General features: G+C 42.5%; 1 protein-coding gene across 2 annotated transcripts in view; it reads left to right on the plus strand.

The window, feature by feature from the left end:
• LOC137289870 (POU domain, class 2, transcription factor 3L-like) overlaps nucleotides 1-13,008 on the plus strand; it is a 54,836-nt gene extending 41,828 nt beyond the window's left edge. For both annotated transcript variants that reach the window (XM_067820883.1, XM_067820882.1), the window contains exons 3-9: nucleotides 900-1,037; nucleotides 2,040-2,135; nucleotides 2,501-2,692; nucleotides 4,297-4,422; nucleotides 5,083-5,319; nucleotides 10,666-10,735; nucleotides 11,217-13,008. In XM_067820883.1, coding sequence (XP_067676984.1) covers nucleotides 900-1,037; nucleotides 2,040-2,135; nucleotides 2,501-2,692; nucleotides 4,297-4,422; nucleotides 5,083-5,319; nucleotides 10,666-10,735; nucleotides 11,217-11,989 — 1,632 coding nt within the window. In that variant the 3' untranslated portion in view covers nucleotides 11,990-13,008. The remainder of the gene's footprint in view (nucleotides 1-899; nucleotides 1,038-2,039; nucleotides 2,136-2,500; nucleotides 2,693-4,296; nucleotides 4,423-5,082; nucleotides 5,320-10,665; nucleotides 10,736-11,216) is intronic.
• Nucleotides 13,009-22,366: the final 9,358 nt, after the last annotated feature.

Genomic DNA, 22,366 nt, shown 5'->3' on the forward strand with positions numbered 1-22,366 from the left:
TAATGTCTTTTTAGTACCCTCAAATTGCCTTGATATACATTGTCATATGTGTATGCATGGTAAATATGAATTATTGCCTTTGTTTTTTTTAAGCGTTATGGTCATTGTCTCTCTTTTCAAATCTCCGTGTTTCTGCAAACAGTGATTGCAGAAAAGTCATCCATAGAAGGGCAATATCCACACCTAACCCCGCCATTCATGTTGCTCGGTCTGAAACTGACTGAAAATATACTTTGCTACATTGAAAACCCTATTTATTTCATATTTTCGATAATTTTAAAGAAAAAGTATACAAAAAGTTCCGATCACTGCATATTCCAAATTTCCGATCACTGAATTATGTGTTCACTGTACTCCCGCGATCACTTCACTGAATGTCAGGTTTACATTTTGTACAATAACATCTTCAGTTTTGATCTGAATGACTTCCTCTTTTCACAGAGGGTACTGCTGGTGATACCTATTAACTCTGTTTGTCATTCATAAGAAAAATGGAAATATATTTGAAATAAAATCAGTATTTGTCTACGTGAAAAGATATGTTCTGCCGATAATCGACGATTGCTTTCTTCATGTTTAAGCCTGCAACTTGAAACTTTCTATATATCACCATCAGACCCTATGCATTCGTGAAATGTTAATATTTATACGATATTTTTCGTGTTTCTCAAATGGTCACTAGATTTTTAACACTGATCATACATTCGCCACCAAAGCAAGCACGTGATCACTGCAAACACAGGCGGACAGTCAACCCATCACTGTGCCTCTGGAGGACAGTGGTTCCAGGTGGTGGATACGTTGCATACACTAGTCAAAAGTGAGAGGCAGTCTAGTTGGTTCGTGCTCAAAGTGGGTCTATACCTAACCAGTTTTCAGAGATTGACCTTGTGTTGCAGGTTACTGATGCCCCCGCCGTGACCCCAACCAATACAGCAGCAACCCAACAGATACAGCAGCTGCTTCCCCAACAACTACCTCTCACCATGTCAGCTGCAGGCATCATCATACAGAACCACCTTGGACAACATGCTGTTGTACGTACCCAGTAGAACTCACACAGCTCGCTTATGTCCTTGCTTGTCCATAGATGCAGATTCTTAGATTCTTTGCATACAGTATATGTGACATACATAGAGCAAGCCATGCTTCTCTTGAAGCTAACAGTGAACATCCGGGTTAGAATTTGTCTTCAGCAACGAATTGTTTTCACAAGAGGTGACTGACGAGATCAGGAGGTCAGGGTTGGTGATTGGGTTGATGCATGTCATTGCAACCCAGCTGCTTAGATTGATGCTCATGCTGTTGATCACTAGATCACATGGTTGCTATGTGTTAAACAGCAAACAAAAGCAAGAGAGTTTTCACATTGACTTCACATACTGTACCAACTCTCATCTGACACGTCTGAACCACATCCTTTGCTCAGTAGTGTTACCGTGGTTGTGACACCACATTTTTGACACCTTTGTTTTGGGTGCATGTATTTGTGTTTGTGCTTCTACCTTCTGGAGTGCACATTGGGGGAGTGACAACATTGTAAAGACCTGTAAACATGTTTGGTCCGTTCAATAACATTCTGGTCAATCAGTGCTATCTACAATCTCAGCACTGGGTGCTTGCCAGTTTGGTGTTTGAGACCACTCCCCTACTCTCCACCAAGAAACAGGTGGTGGGATAGTCTAGTTGTTAAGTGTTCACTCAACATGCTGAAGACCTAGATTCTATTCCCTACATGGGTACATTGTGTGAAGTCCACCGTGACATTACTGGAAACTCAACTCTCTTACTCACCCAAGAAACAAGTGTCTGACTAACAAGTGTTATTCAGGGGCTGCCATCCCATAGTGGAAAATTGCTCAGTGTGCATTAAATATTAAACATCCAAGCGAAGACAGCAAACGTGTAAGCATTCAAAAAGAAGGAAATTTTGTGGAACAGTTTTGTGTATCTTTGAAATAACGATAATTAAGTATTCTTGGGTGTGATGTCTTTCGTTTGTTACTGAATGTTTGTTGATGATGTCATTTTGGTTGTAGATTCCTGTGACGGCTGCGCTCCCGGCTGGTTTGTCCATCACACCCCAGGACATTCAGCAGCTTCAGCAGCAGCTACTACTACAGCAACAACTGCAGGTAGCAACACCACGTGATACTTGAATAAGTGGGTGATGTTAAAGAAATTGTCTAAAGTGTTCAATTCGTCACAACTCCCCTTTTCCTATGATTGTGTTTGTGTTGTGATTCTGCCTAGCGTCATTGCTATGATCATGGATCGGAGGGTTACAATGAGTTGATTTGGGTTCTAATCAAATAAACTAAGGTCCCGCTAAAATCATCATAAGTCCCAAGATTTTATGTACGATCAGTGCTGCGATCTATTTGTGGAGAAGACCACCATCTTAGCAACTCACTGTTGTTTGTATAAACTATCCTGCATGTCAAATATGATATTGCTAAAGATGGATTATAATTTCAATCATTGTCTTGGTATTTATCAGGTACAACAGGCGCAGACAACACTAGCAAGTTCCGTGCAGCAGCCCTCATCCACACGACAGGCCCAGACAACATCCATGGTGCAGGTGCCGACACAGACACCTGTCAAAACCCAGCAGGCGATGTCTGGCATCCAGTTCCAGGCTGCCACGCCAGTCTCCACAGGCCAGTCAGCAGCCACCCTGCAGCCACAGGTAGGGAGGTCACTTATCATGTGGGGCATGGGATAATGGGTTATAGTGATATGGTGCTTATACAGGGATGGGATAATGGGTTATAGTGATATGGTGCTTATACAGGGATGGGATAATGGGGTATAATGATATGGTGCTTATACAGGGATGGGATAATGGGGTATAATGATATGGTGCTTATACAGGGATGGGATAATGGGGGTATAATGATATGGTGCTTATACAGGGATGGGATAATGGGGGTATAATGATATGGTGCTTACACAGGAATGGGATAATGGGGTATAATGATATGATGCCAAACACAGAGATGGGGGTAATTGGGTATAGTTGTATAAAGCATAGCACAGGGATGAGATTGTGGGGTAGAGTGATAGGATGCTTAAACAGGTGAGATTTTCGGTATAATTATATGAAGCATAACATGGGGATGGGATTGTAGGGTAGAGTGATATGATGCTTAAACAGGGATGGGGTACAATGATATGAAGCATAACACAGGCATGGGATAATGGGGCATTGTGACATTAAACATTACATGGTATAACTTATTTGAGTGGGAAATCACTGAATACAGGTAGCTATGTCAGTTCCGAGTACATAGAACAAAACACTCAAACTGCAGTTCTGCATCTAATTGTAAAAACTTGAAATATCTATGTACACTTTCAGTGTAGTCATGATGTTAAAAACAACAGGACTTGTATTGAAAAACATGGTTGGTATAAATTACTACGTGGATGTGGATTTATGATGCATGTAAATGTTACACATTACCAACCAGTAACAGGTGCTCACTTCTTCACTGCAAACACAAGCAGCTGGCCACACAACTACTTCTGATTTAGTGCAGCAGAATATAAAATGCTCTCTTTTTGATGGAAGGGATGTAATTTCAGTTATCTCCCTTTACAGTGCTGAACTTCACCTCTTGAGTGTGGCTGTACAAGGAGTTTGTACCTGAAAATGATATGTAACAGAGTTTTATGTGACTCCCAAGTGTGCATCAAGTACACACAAGAGAATGGGCACATAACATTGATAGAAGTGATATGTCATATGGTATTCAAATAGTATATTCAGTGGTGGACCCAGGATTTTGGAGAGGGTAGGGTGTACATAAATCATGAAGTCTAAAGGTTTGGGGGAAATACTCCTCATGGAAACTGTTTTGAGGGGAATGAGTGTGCCCGACATGTATGGGTGCCTACCCTGCTTCTGGATTTGTTCATGATATTTACTCTCCTGTAGATTTGGGGGTAAATGAACAAGTAGGATGATGAGAAATTGCTGCTGAATTTTCAGTTTGTATAAGTTGATAGTACTCAGGTTGTTTGGATTGTCGTTTAATGGTGCTTAAATATTCACGTCTGGACCAGACAATCCAGTGATCAACATCATGAGCAGTAATCTACACAATTGGGATATGATGCCATGACAACTAAGCCCGCAAGCTGGACCATCCTATCTCAGTTAGTCACGCCTTACAAGAAGCTTGGGTGAATGAGGAACAATACTATCCTGAATCTTCTTGAGTCTGTTGCATATTCCTTGGGTTTGGATGATCTCAGCAGTATGGAAAGATCCCACGGTTTCTCTTGCAGGTCCAGACCATCCAACTGCAGACTGCCCAACTTGGGGGACAGGCTCTAGCCGGCATGCAGCAGCTTGTGTTTATCAACCCCACGACCTTGACCTCCATGCAGCCTCAGCTGCTTGTGCAGAATCAGGTGGGTAGAGGCAGTATTCCTCCTATAACTAGCCCCAATCATGGCTTGTTTAGCAACTTAGAGAAGTCATCTTATTGCTCAATGATGGAGTTACAGAAACAGCCTATACAGTGAATTGAATACAGTGAATTTTGTATTGATAGCTACATAAATCTATGCATGCTAATTTGGTCCAATGAAGTACAGGCAGGACCTCTAATTATTGTCCACTGACTGAAAATTTTGGAAGGTTTCTTTCCCTGCTAAATAAAAGGAAAGAGCGACTCGAAGGTGTGTAATTAGGTTAAACGTTGTACTTGAGAATGTTTGGTCAGATGATGTTGAGCATGAGAGTGTATGTGTGCCTGCTTGTAATAGCCTAGGGTTCAGCTGGTTTTATAGTGATAGCTCACTGTGATATCATGCAGCAGTAAAGCATGATACCCCACTCAGACACTACACTGACTACGAGCTGACCAGTCCTTGATGTTCCCATTAATGCCAAGTGCCAAGCAGAGACCATAAAGTACCATATTTTAACATCTTTTGGTACAATACAGCTGGGGATCGAACACACATACACTCTCACCTGCTTTCCAGGTGGATGCTCTAACCAGCACACACAGAGGTTTCGTTGTATCAATTACTGGTTTGTCTGACCCTCATGTTCTGTGTCCACAGCATAGCCTCCCAGTACTGCAAAATCTTGGAGCTGTTGCAGTGGCCCCACAGCAGACACCCTCAGCACAGCCGGCCGTGCAGGCAGTGCAACAGCAACAACAGCAACAGCAGCAACAACAACAACAACAACAACAGCCGCAAGTACAGCAGACCAGCCCTGTCACAACCATGGCCACAACAACAGCGATGAGCCCAACCACACCGACTCATCAGACTATGCAACTCTCAGTGATGGAGGTTGGTATTTCCTGCTAATACTGCTCATTATTATCTGTAAAATAAAGTTTATGAAGCCATGTATCAGTAGGCAAATTTGCGAGGGTGTACAACTGTACACCCCATCAAATCTGTCATGTGACACACTACACTCCAACACTGTACAAATGACCTTGACGTTAGGTGGAAAATGGCTGACAAATGATTGATTGCTTTGAAATTTTATAGAGTTGGTTTATACAATTATGAGTAATTACAATGTAATAACAATGATGCCATAGTTTCCTTTTTGTGAAATAAAATACTTTTTACTTACCTTACCATAGGTCTATAGCGTATTACTTCAAGCTTCACTTAGTAGGAGATCTGACAGAGTTGAATGGCTATTCAATCTTGAATGGCTACCTAGCAAACGACGACTATCATGATACAGAAGTATCTGGATCTCCCCACTGCGCAAGTGCGCAAACTCCACAAGAACTTCACTTTTACTTCAAGTGTCGTCTTGTCTAGATGTGTTTGGGGCACTATCTTTTTTGTCAGCTTATAAAGTTTGACTTACTATGCTTTTGCATTAATTCCCTTACTGGTTCTTGGTGTTGTGGTATGTAATATTTTCAATCTTTGTGTCGGTTGTAACGTATAATTTCGTTATTGTACGCTTGTCGGCTACCTCGTACGAGACTCGGTAGTGTGTCCCGTTTTCGCTGTTGTCTCCGTAATTTTTACCGGTTCGATTTCATTTATCAGCGGTTTGTTTTCTGTTGATAGTTTTCCGCTGTATATAATCTTCGTGCTCTAATTTTTGTCCCTTAGTGCTGTATTTAGTGTTAATTTTCTGTCCCTTTCGGAGTGGCAGCCATTTCCCTTGTCTATTGCAAGCATGCTGCTGCACATGTGAGTGGAGCAGTCCATTATGTGGTAAAGGGTGTTTTTTCTTTTATCCTTATTATCACATTTATAATTCGGTTTATCACAGTAGTTGTGCATGACACGTCACTTTTGTGTGGTTTGCAAAGGCCTGAAGTCCGGAAAGGACCCTCACCCTTATTGCCTGGTCTGTGGTAAGGTGTTGTGCACCCTTCAGCAGTGCTGTGCAGCGTGTACGGGGTTATTAAGTGCTGAATTTAAGGCGTTTTTGGCTGTGGTCAGGAAGAGGAAGACTCGGAGGCTGCGGAAGATGTCATGTTCCCCTGCGTCCTCATCTGGATCCAGATTATCTGTACCCTGTATGCTAGAGATGCACACAGTGCGTCTGATACTTCTGCAAGGAAGGAGCCGTCGCTGAGGCAGACTTTGACGACGCTACTTATGCCGACGCCTATCCCGATACCGATACCAACGCCTACCACCCAGACGGGAGGTTGAGTGGATTTGTCCAAGTCTGATGCTCTGGCGCATCCAGAGGTGCAACGGATACTTCGAGTGTTGCTTGTACCTGCCCCTGCCCCTGTGTATCTCAGGATCAGATGGCGCCTCCGACTAGGGCTCCTCCGTTGGTTCTGGACTTCACAGAAGTGACGCCAAGTGACGCCAAGAGACGTCAGCGCCTGTGGGTGCATCTCAAGTAACAGATACGCTGGGTTTGGAGAGATCAGCGCCAGGGTTGGAGGCAGTGGCGTATGGAGCACCAAGGGGCTCCACTACTATCACCTGCGGAAGAGTGAGAGCAGGACGAGTGAGTGTCAGGAGATCAAGGTCGAGAATCCCTGGAGCAGTTCGTCCAGCGTATGTCAGTGCCGCCGTTTGTCATCCAGATCACTGGATCGTCGGGGCAGATCCCTCCACCGTAGGAGAAGTAGTAGAAGCAGGACTATAAGGTGCATAGTCTCGACTTTGCGGACTCTGGGGCGGTGTTGGATGAGGCCATTAGAAGACTATCTTCCACCACCACTATAAGGAACAGGACTCCAGGATGCAAGCTATTGACACAGAGCTGCAGCGCATCCTGAAGCCAGTCTCAGCGCTAGCATCACCTACATCAGCGGCGGCTGTGGATTGGACGCAGGCTAACGAATCACAATTGGAGCATTTGTCGTTGCTATTCCTGTGGCAGGGCAAGGTGCCTCATGACCTGTTGGGCATGTCCATACAGCTTTAGCGATGACGGCAGTCCAAGCTGTGCCAGTTTTCCCTACACCTGTAGGCTGGAGACTGGGCATCTTTTGGAGGAACTGGTCCATCCTCAAAGATCCTTACGTTACCAGAATCCTAGAGAAGGGCTACAAGCTACCGGTCATACAACCTCCACCGTTGACATCCCAGCCAACATCACAAGTGTGTATCCAGAGGTGCAGAGGTATTCATCAGTTGCTGGCAGACAACATCAAGGTGTTATTAAAGAAGTGTGCCATTGAGGAAGTGCTGGACCCACACCTCTTGCCAGGGTTCTACCTTCTGGTCTTCCTCGTTCCCTAGAAGGACTCCGATAAGCTACGCATGATTCACAACATGACTGCATACAACGATCGTTACTTGATAGAGCCTCCTCACTTCAAGATGGTATCCCTGGAACAGCTGTGCCTCAACTTGGTCCCGGGAACGTGCAGTGTCGACATACAGGATGCTTACCTGCATGTCCCCATGTCATCTCAGGCAAATAGAGTTCGACCCATACATAGACGATTGCCTGCTCAACCAGTTCGAACCTCAGTTGTTACGCAGACAGCTAGACTTTGCCATCTGTCTCCTGGAGCAGTTGGGGTGGATAATCAACTGGGAAAAGTCGCAGTTGCTTCCCATGCAGGAATTGGTGTTTATCAGGGGCCTGTTCCAGACACAGTACGACCGTGTTCGGATCTGTCTCGACTGGAGGGAGAAGATTTCTCTGTTTGTAGCGAAGGGACTGTTGGAGCCGTTGCTTCACAGGGAGTCCGCGCAGGACTTAACACGCAGATGGCACATGATATTATGAGTGTTACAGAGGTTACAGACGATGTTATGATGTGGCTGTTGCTTCCGGTACATCCGCACCAATACCTGTGCTGGTGGACGATCGAGTGGAACGTCTGCAAAGGAGTTTGCTTGACCAAGTTTGTGCAGGACCATGAACTATTTCTCGACGCGTCACTTCAGGGTTGGGGTGCACACCTAAATGATCAAACAACCTCGGGGCTCTGGTCCAACGTAGAAGCAGGATGGCACATCAACAATCTCGAGCTGGAAGCGTTGATTCTAGCTGTAAGCCACTGGATGCCGTTGCTACACCACTCCAACCTACTGATTATTTCAGACAATGATACTGTCGTATGGCTGATATTGAGACAAGGGACAACCAGGTCCAAGCCCCTGCTGGATCAGATGTTCCGCCTAGCCAGCGTTTTAGACGCAAACAACATCAAGGCCAGAGCTCGTCATATCTCAGGTTGCAGAAATGTCCTAGCCAATGCGCTCTCCCAACCAAGCCGTCCCCGACTGAGTGGATGCTTCATCCGGAGATATTTCGGCTCATATGTCAGGATCATAGGCGCCCGCTGATAGACCTATTCGCCACGACGTTCAACAGTCAGCTTCCAGTGTACGTGTCTCCAATACCAGACCCAGCAGTTTGGGCGGTCGACGCACTGTTGATGTCTTGGGAGGGACTGGACGCGTACGCCTTCCCACCACCAGTACTAATACCAGCAGTAGTGGCGAAACTCAAGCTCATGGTGAGGATCCGTCTGTTTTTGGTCGCGCCCTGGTGGCCAGCGAGGACGTGGTTCCCAGAATATGCCGCCTCGCAGAAAAAGATCCGTTCCGGCTCCCAGAGTGGGATCAGTTGCTGTGCCATCCCCAGACACTGCACCCGGACCTGGCATGGTTTCATCTATGCACCTCCACCATTTGCAAAGGACTATGCGGGCCAAAGGGTACTCATCTCAAGTTGCGAAGATCATTGCCTGGGTGCACAGAGCTTCCACCTGATCACTCAATGATGACAGGTGGGCTACATTTGAGAAGTTCTGTGCCCAAAAGTCGCAGCTGCTAGCATCACCCCAGTTTCTGGCGGTGTTTTTACATTCTTTGCAGTGCTTGAGGAAGCTCAGGGGCAGTACCATTGGGACTTACCTTTCAGCATTAAATTCAGTGTTAGCTGTCAGAGGAGATTGGAAGGTCTTGAAGATCCCTGAACTGGTCGCTATGTTGAAGGCATTCAAGCTTAAGTTTTGGCCACTGGCGTGGGACCTCAACGTTGTGCTACAGCACTTGAGAGGTCACCGCTACAGCACTTGAGAGGTAGTGAAATTCACATGCTGGATGTGATTGGGGTCCGGTTTGAACACACCAGACATGGGGCTGTTCGCCTGGGCCTTCTCTGGGATTTCCTGGCGAAGAACCAGCTGCGAGGTCAACCAGACAGGTTATTCACCATCCCCCCTCTTACTGCCATCATCGGACCAGAGGATTGGGAAGAGCAGTTACTTTGTCCGGTTCGGGGCCTTAGATTATATATCAAAAAAGTCCTCTCCTCGTCTGGGAACTAGGAAGAGGTTGTTCCTGCCTTTTTCCATGACTACTAGAGGGAAAGTCACCAGGAACACAGTATCCTTATGGTCGAGGCAGACCATCCTGGCGGCTTACAACACACACAACCTTCCACACCTGTCATCTAACAATCCGCACAAGAGTGTTAGCCTCGACTATGGCACTGCACAGGAACTGTACAGTTCCTGACATTACGGCTGGATGGTTCTGGCTGTCCTCTACAGTATTTGTGAGCCATTACTTGCGCGACTTGGGGGTGGAAGATATGTAAAGGGTACTGCTCCTTAGGAAATACAGAATTTACAAGGTTCTTACAGTTATTACCTTCAGTCTACACAGGATTTCATGTTTCCCTTCCTAACTGAACACTACAAATACTTTGATTTTCTTATGTTGGTCTCCCCTGTATCCATGACTACAAAACGGTGGCAACTGACCATGCAGACGTTTATTGTAGTATTTGCTTTGAAACAGATGTATTATTGTCACTGGAGAGGAACAATTTTTATGCATCAGTTGATGCATCTATTGCATTAAGAAGTTGCCTATCCCTAAAAATTGTTTTTCATTTTCATCAAACAAGCTACTAAAACATAATAAAAAACTGTTCAAAGCTGTTCAAATGCAGCTTGACATTATGGTTGTCATGTACCAAGTGATTAACAGAATACATGCACATTTAACATGTTTCAGCCAATGTATTGTTCGCCTGGAGCATGCAGCAGCCTCATGTATTCAAGGGTTTCACTGCAAGAGTATACCTTTTCATCTTATTTTTCAAGAGAACATTGTGTTTAGGAAGAGTAACATTGACTGTTAAATTGAACTCCATTTCACCTACTCACCTTTCTTCACCTCACCTCGTTTTCACCTCACCTCACCTCACCTTCTTTGTTCCAGGAAGAAAACATTGACCTTGAGGAGTTGGAGCAGTTTGCCAAGACATTCAAGAGGAGACGGATTGAACTTGGTAAGGAGAATGTTCAAGAGTCTGAAGTCATATCAAGGATACAAGGGGCAGTGGGGTAGCCTAGTGATTAAAGAGTTCGCTCATCACGCCAAAGTTCTGGGTTTCCCACATATGTACACTGTGTGAAGCCCATGTCTGGTGTCCCCAGTGATATCGCTTGAATATTGCTTAAAAGCGACGTAAAACTTAACTTGCTTAAAGATTTATTTCATCCTCTTTTGTCCTATTTAGGAACTGAAAAGTGAAAAAGTTGCAGGAAAAAATTTGTAGAAAAGAGCATGTAACCCTTGTGTCTTGGCAAGCCTGAGAGTTTGAAATTTTCCAACTGTAATAGAGGTTCACTGTATATCATTTAAGAGGGTGTTATTGTGAAAGAAGTTGCACATGTAAACTATAGAGCTGAGTGTTTAAATGTAAGTGTAATATTGTACAATACAAAAAACCCAAACATGTTCCAAGTTCTCCTCTTCTCTCCATGTAGGTTTCACGCAGGGTGATGTTGGCCTAGCCATGGGGAAGCTCTATGGCAACGACTTCAGCCAGACCACTATCTCCCGCTTTGAGGCCCTTAACCTCAGCTTTAAGAACATGTGCAAGTTGAAACCTCTGCTCCACAAGTGGCTTCAAGATGCAGACGCCATGTCACAGAATCCTGCAGCCATTAGCAGTGCCAGTGGGGGCTCTGTCACTCCAGAATCCATCAGTCGGCGTCGCAAGAAACGTACGAGTATTGACACATCGGTCCGTGTTGCGTTGGAGAAGAGTTTTCTTCAGAATCCTAAACCATCATCTGAGGAGATCACGATTCTTGCTGACAACTTGAACATGGAGAAGGAGGTAGTGCGTGTGTGGTTCTGTAACCGGCGCCAGAAGGAGAAGCGTATAAATCCTCCGTCCTCGCTGACTTCCACCCAGATGCAGCTGATGAGTGGCATCAACATGAGTCAGAACCTCCTCAGTCCACAGAACACCACCCAGAGCACCAACGCTGGCATGAATGTTTCGTCTCCAACACAGACGCTTGTAACCGCACCTCAGACTCAAAACATTTTTGTGAATAACAGTGCACCACTGAACATGTCCACTGCGGGTAGCCTGGTCATTCCAAATGTGTCAGCGGCACCGTCTACCTCACCGTCACAACCAATTGTTGTCTCTGCGGCGACAGCTTTGGCCAATGCTGCGGCTGGTGTGCCTACTGTAGGTGGTCACATGATACTTAGTACACCAGTCCATGACGATGATGCTTCGTGACGATCGAGTCAGAAACCTGGGTTGGACATTTCCAAAAGGAACAATGCCGCCTCTTATTTGAACTTCAGTAATCATTCTTGTATGAGACCAACCCTATTGTCTGCTTTGAGGAAGGAGAACTAATGTGGAATGGTACACAATGTTGGCACTGTGTACTGGATGTGTATAAACTAGCTTTGTGCTACCCTACCTCATGTGAGTGATTCTGGAAAATATTAGCCTGATACAAGTACCGCCACAAGTTGTGTCTGTGGCAACATGGAGGTGGCAGGTAGCTACAGGATGTCACCATGGTTACATATTTGCCAGGCTTTTATTGCATTGTGAAAAGATGATTTAAACAGAGAGTTTTCTTTGCTGACAAAGTGTTTGATAGTTGTATGAGCTGGTATAATCCAGAGAAAGTGGTGCATCTGATGGAGTAGCATTGGTAATAGAGGGAGATTTACCATGAAGACAAGAAGTTGTGGATCTGTTGCTGTAGCTACAAGGAGGTACCGTCCTTGCATAATATACAAATGACAGATTTGTGTTGTACATATTGGATCGACATTGTCCTCATGTGCTTATATTGTACAGTAGCAATTGTACAGATTTTGCGTAATATTGGTCTCAGGTTGAAGGTGACATGAGGAGGTCCTTTTGCTAGCAGGTGCCCTCACTTGTAACGTCACCTGTGATTGGTTGAATTGAACCACCTGATGCATTCCTTAGCTGAAGTTGCCCTTTGAGCACAATGTGTGACATTGTTAGACTGTGTTCTGCAGTTATGGTGGAGAATTCTGCAACCTCTTTGTAAGACATTTTAAACAGGTTGCTGTTTTGTATACTGAATTTGTTTTGCAGTGGGTTTCTTACAGAGACGACCAAGCAGTTGTGTGGATGGCTGCATGTTGGAGATATGGATGACTGAGCCGTCATGTTTTATACAAGTGTTATCTTATTTTGTGTCTGTCTACAACATGAGGGTGGAGATAAAGGTGATAACTTCCGTGTATCAGGGCATGAGGAAGACATGGGCCAGGGACCTGTTTCACAAAACCCTCGTAAGCCTAAGATCTCGTAACTTTCATTGTAGCATATGCATCTCCTGTGTTACAGTATACCAGGTACAAATGCCACGAGAAAAGTTACGAGATGTTAGGCTTACCAGAGTTTTGTGAAACGGGTCCCTGGTTTGAGATGAAATGCAACACGTTGTAAGTCCGAACCATGTAATACAGTAAACCTGTAAGTCTGAACCCAGTTGTTGAGAGAAACCTTATAAGTCTGAAGCCTGCAATACAGCTCAGCCCTGCAAGTCTATATTCTACAGAACAGTTAACCCTCTGTAGGTCTGAACCCTGTAATACAGCACAACCCTGCAAGTCTATATTCTACAGAACAGTTAACCCTCTGTAGGTCTGAACCCTACAATACAGCTCAACCCTGCAAGTCTATATTCTACAGAATGGTTAAACCGCTATAAGTCTGAACCCCGTAATTCTACAATGTAGAGCCAGTAAATCTGAACTCTAATAACCAAACCCTATGAATTTGTGACTGACATTCATATAGTAGGAAGCACCATCTGGATTTGCAGGGTTTGTCTCTATGCGGATGTAGACCCAGTTTTATTGAAAATGGAGTGTTGTTTGTACAGCAAAGGCCAACAGCAAAGTAAAAATCTCCACAACATCTTTGTAACTACCTTTTGCAAAGTCTATGTAAATCCTTCATTATACTTACAGAAGTTAACAACCTGATTTAATGACATAATGGATGTTAAAAAATAATTCAGACAAATAAGAAATTGTGAACTATCCCGTCAATTTGTATTTGAGGGAGATAACTCCACTGTGCTAATTTCATAATGTGACGTGGTTAGATAAGAAGTTGATTTATATAGTTTGATTTGTTTTTTTGTTTATTTCCATAAAATTAACCATAATTTCTTTACTTAAAATGAACTGTTGGAAATGAAATGAAACCCATTAAAATGGATATTTTGTTTCTGTAGAAATGTTAGTATACATCTTTATCAGATACATCCTAACACATCAGTGCATTCCAGTCATTGTATATCAATCTGTCAGATATCAAAGTTGTGTCCATTTTCAATAGCTGTAGAACACTACAAATATGTATTGGAATACATTATTGAAATTTCTAGCTTTTCAGACAATCACAGAAATACCTCAGCTGTTGTATACAAGTGTATTTGCCCAAGTAATTGGTAGTGTATAGGCATTATCCAAAACCCCTGACAGACAGCTGATGTATACGGTCCTTATATCCATATATGCTCTGGCATTACACATGCTTCCAACCAACTTTTGTTTCTTACTGTAGACAAGTGGACTATCATGTTCAGGCATTGAATGGTTCTCAGGAAGTGCTACTGAAATGTTTTATGTTGTGATATGATTATCAATTTTGTTGTCAGTACTGATTGCTGTACTCATATCTTGTTCCTATTTTGGGCATTGTTATGGATTAACTAGCTTTAAAAAGTGCTGTAAGAAGTGGTGGTAAGGAATATAGTATCTTTATTGCAGATGTAGATATAATATTTAGTGGCAGAAGGCAGTTGTTAAAAGTGAAGGTCACCTCTATGTTCTTTCAAATTCCCTGCAAATTCACTTGACTGCTTTGATCAGTGAAATCTATCATTTGTCATGTTTATTACTCAAAAGAAGTTAAGGAGCTATTCCAAATAGAATTCAGTGTTTGCAATACAACTAAAATGATGAGTGGTAGATACATGGGAAAAACATGAAGTGTTCTAGGGCTTCTTTTGAGTAGTATATGAACATGTTTCTACAGCCCTTAGGGGCAGTGGGGTAGCATGATTAAGGCATCTGCTTGTCATGTCGAAGACCTGAATTCAATTCACCACATTTGAGCTCATTTCTAGTGTCCCCCTCTGTGATATTGCTTGAATATTGCTAAAAGTAGAGTAAAACATTCACTCCCTCACTCACTCACTCTTTAGTCCTAAAGCTTAAAGATCAAATATGAAAAGAAAACCATTTCTTATTGATTCAGTTATTGATAAACTGACCCAACATTTGGAGAGGAATGAGCCATAACATCAACTGGTATTTTACTGACTGTCCACAAAAAAAACTGTCTCTTTCTTAAAAAATTCACAAATTATATCCTGTTTGTGATCTAAACTGTTTGTGGCAGTTGTGTTTACATTATAACTGTCTCATTGGCAACACTAATACATGTTCACATACAAAAGTAACGCAAGTCATGTATAAAGAATATATGTATGTAATTTTGAGTATTACATACAGGGAATGCAAACAGGTTTCGACAGACAATAGCACTGAGTGAAGACATTTCACTGACTACCACAGCTGATGGCATTAAGTTTTTGGAAGGTAAACAGGATCTCGCTAGTGTTGACATTATTAAGTTTTTGAAAGGTAAAGGGGTTTACAGGAACACTTCTCTCTGGTGTTGCCTGGAAACGTGCCGATCTTGTCGAGGGATGGTGACCCGTGGACAACCACTCTGAGGAAGGTCATCTGTGGTCTGTGTTGCATTGTATAGATGCTGGAGATGATGAATTGTGGTTATGTTTACATAGAAGTGACGGGCAACATTTTGACCAGACACTCCAGCCTCCAAGCGTGGCATTGCTGAACAATGAGTGACCGACCCAACTTTTGTGCAGTCTTATACCTACCAGTGGTGGTGACTGTTAGTGCTTGTTCGATTTCACGAGAAGTGTGTGCATGATACCTACATAATCATTGGTATGATGCGTTTTGGTGTTTCCTTCTATTCATGAGCTTTTATTTGGGCCTTCGAAAACACAAAGTAATTATTGATAACACCTTCAGTCTTCACTATATTCCAAGAACTCATATAAGTTTAGGGTTCTGAGTTTGTCTCCTGTTTGGATAAACACTTGCATTTCTTATGTGTGTGAGTATGTTAAATATATTTTCATTCCAATTTTCTGAAAATGGACCCATGATCCAGTTGATAAAAGAACAGGGTTGACCTAAGGGCCTGTTACATTTTATTACTGTGACACATTGATAACCACCTAATACTTATTCATCCATTCTATTTGTCACAAAGTCAGACAATGTAAAAGTTTTATTTCTGTCTGCAAACATTGGTGCCGACCATTATTGTATGTGTGACTTGTGAATATTGGATGAAAAGAATGATCTCAGTGATTCCTTGAAGTGTTAAATCTTGCTACGAATAAAAATATCAATACCATTGTTGGGAAAGTGTGCCATAAAGCAGTCTGTTTTAATGGAAACATATTTCTTTTCTCTGTTCTGATGTTTGGTGTCTACACAGATTATTTTCTAGACTGATGACTTCTTCCAATTGTATTCATGTTTGTAACATTTATGAATAATCTATTTTTCTCTGGCCAGTGACCGCCATTTTGCCATAATTCCTATAGCAATAATCTGATTGTTTGCCATGTGTTTCATGTGATATTAACTGCTTCTCTGACCTGTAGACTTAGAAGACAAGCTGTAGATGTGTGGTCCTGTGCAGCAGGCATAATCTAGCATTGGATTAGTCTAAGACAGCTTAGGCACAGTATTATTTGTTACACTGAGTCTAACAAACCCTAGTAGAAGGTTTTTCAGCTAACCTTTGAGAGATCTATGACTGTCCAATCAAATGCGAGATGGCCGAATGGATTAAACCGGTTGGGCAGTGGCCACTGTTTAGGGATGGGTGCAACTTGTAAAATTCTCCTTACACTGACTCTGTCTCAGCATCTCTCAGCAAATGAAAATCCATATAAGACACAGATGCTTGACCTGCAGTAACGTGCTTTCTGATGACATGGTTACCATTAGCTAATATTTCAGCCAGCTGACATTCTTGAAAATTGACAAAAAAGCTATTTTGAACGACCATTTGCTCATTGTGACATGGTTCATGTGCATCACTCGGAAGTGATCGTACAGAAAGTATCATTCGGAATCTTTCAGGTATTATTTTTTTCGAGGTCAAGATTCAAAAGGTTGGTGCGAATGAATGTCAACTTGGTAAGCTGTGTTCTCATTGGTCAGTGGAAAAGGTTGGCTGACACGACCTTCTTCTAGGGTTTATATATTAGTGTAGACTGGACCAGACATATAAGCTACTCAAAAGAGGTTAAGAACACACATTTGTTTCATAACTGTAATTAATCTGCCATATGAAAATATAGTGATCCTTAAGTTCTTTTGAGTAGTGTATCCTGCATTGCATTGTGTGTTACAAATTTTCAGTTGTATACTCAGTCTTCTCTGATGAGCAGTGTAGTGTGTTAACGTCAGATCATGGCCCTTGAAAGTCAGAGCATTAACGATGTCAGACTCCATTGCTATTCAAACTGGCTAGTAGTGACCCTACCAAAACCATTTTGCTGAACAGTTGTCTCCCTTTAAGATTTTTTATTAGTCTCAAATTGTGTCAGTAAAGATAAGGAGGATGGGGAATATTATTCCTCAGCAGAGATGAGTGTAGGGATTTCTTGCTGTGTCTACCAAGCAGTGTAGATGCAGTATTTGTCCTTCATGGTTTGGGCCCTATAGAAGCTGAGTGTGAAATTTGTCTTGGGTTGAGAAGCCGTCACAGGGAAAATTACAGCAAAGCGTTCCTATTGTGCTAATATAACACATGGTTAGTTTTTGAGACCCTTTGCTTAATATGTTAGAATATTATTCTGGTTTTGACAGTCCTTTCCCTCCATACTTACCTGAGTGCACAATCAGCATTGCTAGAAGCACTGATAAAATCTCTTCCTATCGGTATCTAAATGTTACAAGTTTTGAATGCATTCCATACAGGACCAGCACTGACCCTCAGATAGTTGTGTCACAGCAGCCTGTGTGTCAGCAACACTGTCCATCAGGACATAACCTGTCAAGGATGTCAGTAGAGTGACTGGTGGCCCAACCATTCATCTTGGGAAATTCTATTCAAATGATTTGTGTCATTATCCCATACAAAAAATCTCCTTTTTTGTTTTTGGCCATGAATGAATTCACAGAATATGACAAATAATATTTTTTGATTTGGCACTTTATTTTGTCCTACAAATTTTTATTTTTGAAACAATATATTTATGGTTTGTTTGTTTTTTCCAAGATTATTTTTTGCCAATGAATACTGATACCAACCCAAGAGGATAAAAACAGTTGGAAGTGTTTCTACTTACTGTCAGCAGTCAGTTTACATTGAACTATTTACAACTGCTTGATTTTCCATTCAGCATCACATTACCACACTTGACCGTGACCAAGTCACCTTATCATACGAAATACAGGAGATATCTCTCGGGTAAAATCATTCAATGTCTCCTATGAATAATCATTGCAATAAAATTGCATGACAATGCTTTGCAGACCATTGTGACATCTCTGGTTAGAGTGATATCACAGTCAGATGACATTACTAAGCTTTCTACTGAATACAGTTGTAGTTGTTCTGTTTACCCCCAAGACATTAGCTAGTACTGGTTACAAATGAAAAGTTAGAAGAATAGATTGAAATCAAAGATATTGACACTGTTCAGTACACGTTTAAATCTCTGTGGCATGCCTATTGAGATTTCATCTGATATCAACTGATGTTGATAAATGTGTTGATGCTGCTTTGATAGCTATTGTTCACGGGGTAAACAAAATAAGAATGTTAATATTAAGATAATAATGTGGATGGGGTCTTGTAATGACCTGCCATAAAACAATTTAATCTGCTTACCCAGCAGCTAATAATGAGATATTTATCCTGAGTGTATAATTCATTATCCGCTATTGCAGGTGGCATGCAGGCGCTTGTAAATTATTTGTATTGTGCTGCCACCTGTGGCTGAATCCATAACTCTCAACAAGGGGGGATAACCGCTGAACTTGTGTATGTGTAGACATTTTGATACTTTATAGATGCCTTGTGATAGGTCCTGTATCAAAAACAAAGTAAAAGCTATATTTTAGTATGTAATTGGTTTGTTGTCATTTGTTTGTATGATACTGTCATCTGCTTTCTTTGCTCCTATTGTGTGTGCTGGGTGTGTTGAGTGAGTGACTGAGTGAGTTTTACGCCGCAGTCATCAATATTCCAGCTATATGGTGGCGGTCTGTAAATAATCGAGTCTGGACCAGACAATCCAGTGATCAACAACATGAGCATCGATCTGCGCAATTGGGAACCAATGACATGTGTCAACCAAGTCAGCGAGTCTGACCACCGGATCTTCTTACGACAAGCATAGTGGGGTGTGTTGGCAGAACCTGTACCATGTGTACTGGGTGTGCTGACAGAGCCCGTACCAATTGTACCGGGTGTGTTGACAGAAGCTGTACCATTTGTACTGGATATGTTGACAGAAGCTGTACCATTTGTACTGGATGTGTTGACAGAAGCCCTACCATGTGTAGTGGATGTGTTGACAGAAGCCCTACCATGTGTAGTGGATGTGTTGACAGAAGCCCTACCATGTGTAGTGGATGTGTTGACAGAAGCCCTACCATGTTACAAGTCTTGTAAGGCGAAAACCTAAACATAAGTTGTCACTAAGATAACTGGAAGATTCAAGGCGCCCTGCAAAAAGGGGGCGATTGGCTATTCGTGGACTAACGCTTAGTTTCAGAAAATCTTTAGAAAAAAACATGGACAGAAACCATCGGGTCCATGTTTATTGAAGAGGAGCCCTTGAGAGATGGGTCAGTGAAACGTCCGGTATCCATTTATAGGTTCAGTACACGAGAAGTTGTGTGACTCTGGCACAGACCGAGGTATAGTATGTATTCACTTCGCCCTGAAATTCGAATATTCTGAGGTCGAATTCCACTCTCTGTTACTTGCTCCAGTATTTGCACAAACACCGAGTAAAACGTCACTCACTAAATCCATTGAATATTGTAATACTTCTTGTAAGTACAGAACCAATTGCAAACAGCATCTTCGACGTACAGCCTTGCATGAATTACACCGGCGTGGAAAGTATTGGCGTATAAATCAGAGTTTGGGCCACTTAATAGAGCGACAGGCCCAAGTCGTGCATCATACACACACGCGCGCTTTGATGTGAGTTCACATGCTTAATTAATGTGTGTTGTTGGCAGTTAATTAATCTCTGAGGTAAGGCATTCTGAAGACTTAACAGTAACAACGCATTCGTCTTAGTCACAGCAACGACAGTGGTGACACGATCGCCATGAATACGTTGTTGTTGAGACTGGAGTTCTGAACTGACAGATGCATTCCACGCTATTGTCAGCTAAGATTGATCTCTGGTTCGCCTCGTTTTGAAACAAAAACATCTCACGTATACTTGCGTGCACTATTGCTGGGGAATCCCCAGGGCCCCTGCGCGCCCAGTGACTACCTTAACCCTTTAACCGTTGCCAGGCCAAGACATTAGGAGAAATATACTTCTTTGTACACCTTATATGCTTATCTCTAGGCATGTGTTCTTGTCAGTTAAGAGTGAGAACGTATAGTTTTACGCCGCTTTTAGCAATATTCCAGTGGGGAATAGAACCTGGGTCTTCAGCGTGACATTTTAACCATCAGGAATCCCACCGCCCCTGTCTGTCATGAATAAGAATAACTTTACCAGACAATCCGTTAATTTCACGAACTATTGACAAGACATTCAGATTTTACACTTGAACAATCTCATTCGAAAATAATGATCATACAATATTCCATCGCAAGAGCAGATGACCAAATGTGCAAATACATTCAAATTCTGTATTTTCGAACTTACGGTTTGTTTCAAAGTAAAATACTTGATCCCAGCGTATTCTTATTTAGTCATTATTTAACGGCTGTGTCGAACCTCTTAACTGATGTATTTGCGTTGGTTCTTTTAACTTCAACACACTTATGTTTGACTGCGCATGCACTGACGCACCGAGGGTAGAAATATAAGCAGGGGAATCTAACTAACAAGCGGGATCCTTAAAACTAAGGGAGACAACTCTGAATAACAGAATTTAGACCCTCGACACCTTGTCCCTCTAAGCACAATTAATGGCTTGTTGAGAGTCGAACATAGACATGTACATACCAGTGGGCGTTTGCGTTGTCCGTCAGGCTAATTTACATTATATCTAACAAGCTAATGTTTACAGGTGAACAGTGGGTTTGAACTGGTCTTCAACATCCCATGCTTGTACAAGGCGACTAAAATGATTGTGTGGTCAGGCTTGTTGATTTCGTTAACACATGCGATCGATGTTCACGCTATCAGTCAAAGAATTGTCAGATCCATCCAGACTCGATTAGTTATATTTCGGATCCTGAGTGCGACGTTAAATAACAAACAAGCCCTGAAGCTCATGTCTTGAGTATACATGCGTTCCCGTCACCCATCCTCGTGGTAGCAGGGATTATATACTACGTAAGCAGATGCTCATGATGTCAATCACAGGCTTGTCAGGCCCAGATCCGATTACAGACCACCACCATATCAGCTGGAATATTGCTGCGTGCGGCGTAAAAACAAGCAAGAAAAACCTATGAGTTCGAAACGGGAGGTGTTTTGTGTCGCAACCGAGAGGACCAATAACTCGTCAACGAGTCCTCTCAGCCAGTGTAGCGACAGGGAGGTGACGTATTTAGTGTTAATTCCTGCTCTTGTTTCCTTCAGGGGGTGGCAATGGGAACGTTGTATGTACCTCAGCAGGACTCACTCCAACATTGATGTCGAGTGTGGTTACAGCTGGTTACAGCTGGTTACAGTTGATGCAGCATGCAGGTAGGACTCTACTCAAACTTGCTGTGTTGTTGATACTCTTCAGCATTCAAATAACTGTTTGAGTGATCACGTGGTTCAACTCAATTGAACCATATTGGTTTCAAGCAATGTCTTGGTCTTGTGGATAGAGCGTTGGTAGTTCGATTCCGACGTGCCATGCTGACGTTAACATATGGTTCTTGTTTTTACCCTGCCTGGCGTTGGACGTTGAAGGGATGAAACAAGGACCGATCGGCTCTGAGTCGGTATAATGTGTCTATAGACAATAAGACTTACAGTATGGTTCAAAATTATTGAGAATAGCTAAAGCATTTCATATTATTAAACGAGAACAAATCAGATAAAATTGAATGTATTGTGAAAGTGAACTGACCTTTTCATGTTGTGTAGGTAACAATTTAATATTTTATCAAGTCTCCTTGAGCTTCACGGCACAGTCTAAGACGGGTAGGCATACTTCCTATCAGAGAGGTTAGTGTCTCGTGAGTTATGCTGTCCCAGTATCGGACCACTTCTCTCTTCATGTCTTTAATTTTTGTCAACCCCTTTTGATTCACACATTCCTTCATCATCCCCCAAATGTTCTCAATGGGATTTAAGTCAGGACTATATGCAGGAAATGGTAATGCAGTCACATTTTTCTCCTGAAA

The sequence above is a fragment of the Haliotis asinina genome, chromosome 1 (assembly GCF_037392515.1).
Source record: "Haliotis asinina isolate JCU_RB_2024 chromosome 1, JCU_Hal_asi_v2, whole genome shotgun sequence".
Lineage (NCBI taxonomy): Eukaryota > Metazoa > Mollusca > Gastropoda > Lepetellida > Haliotidae > Haliotis > Haliotis asinina.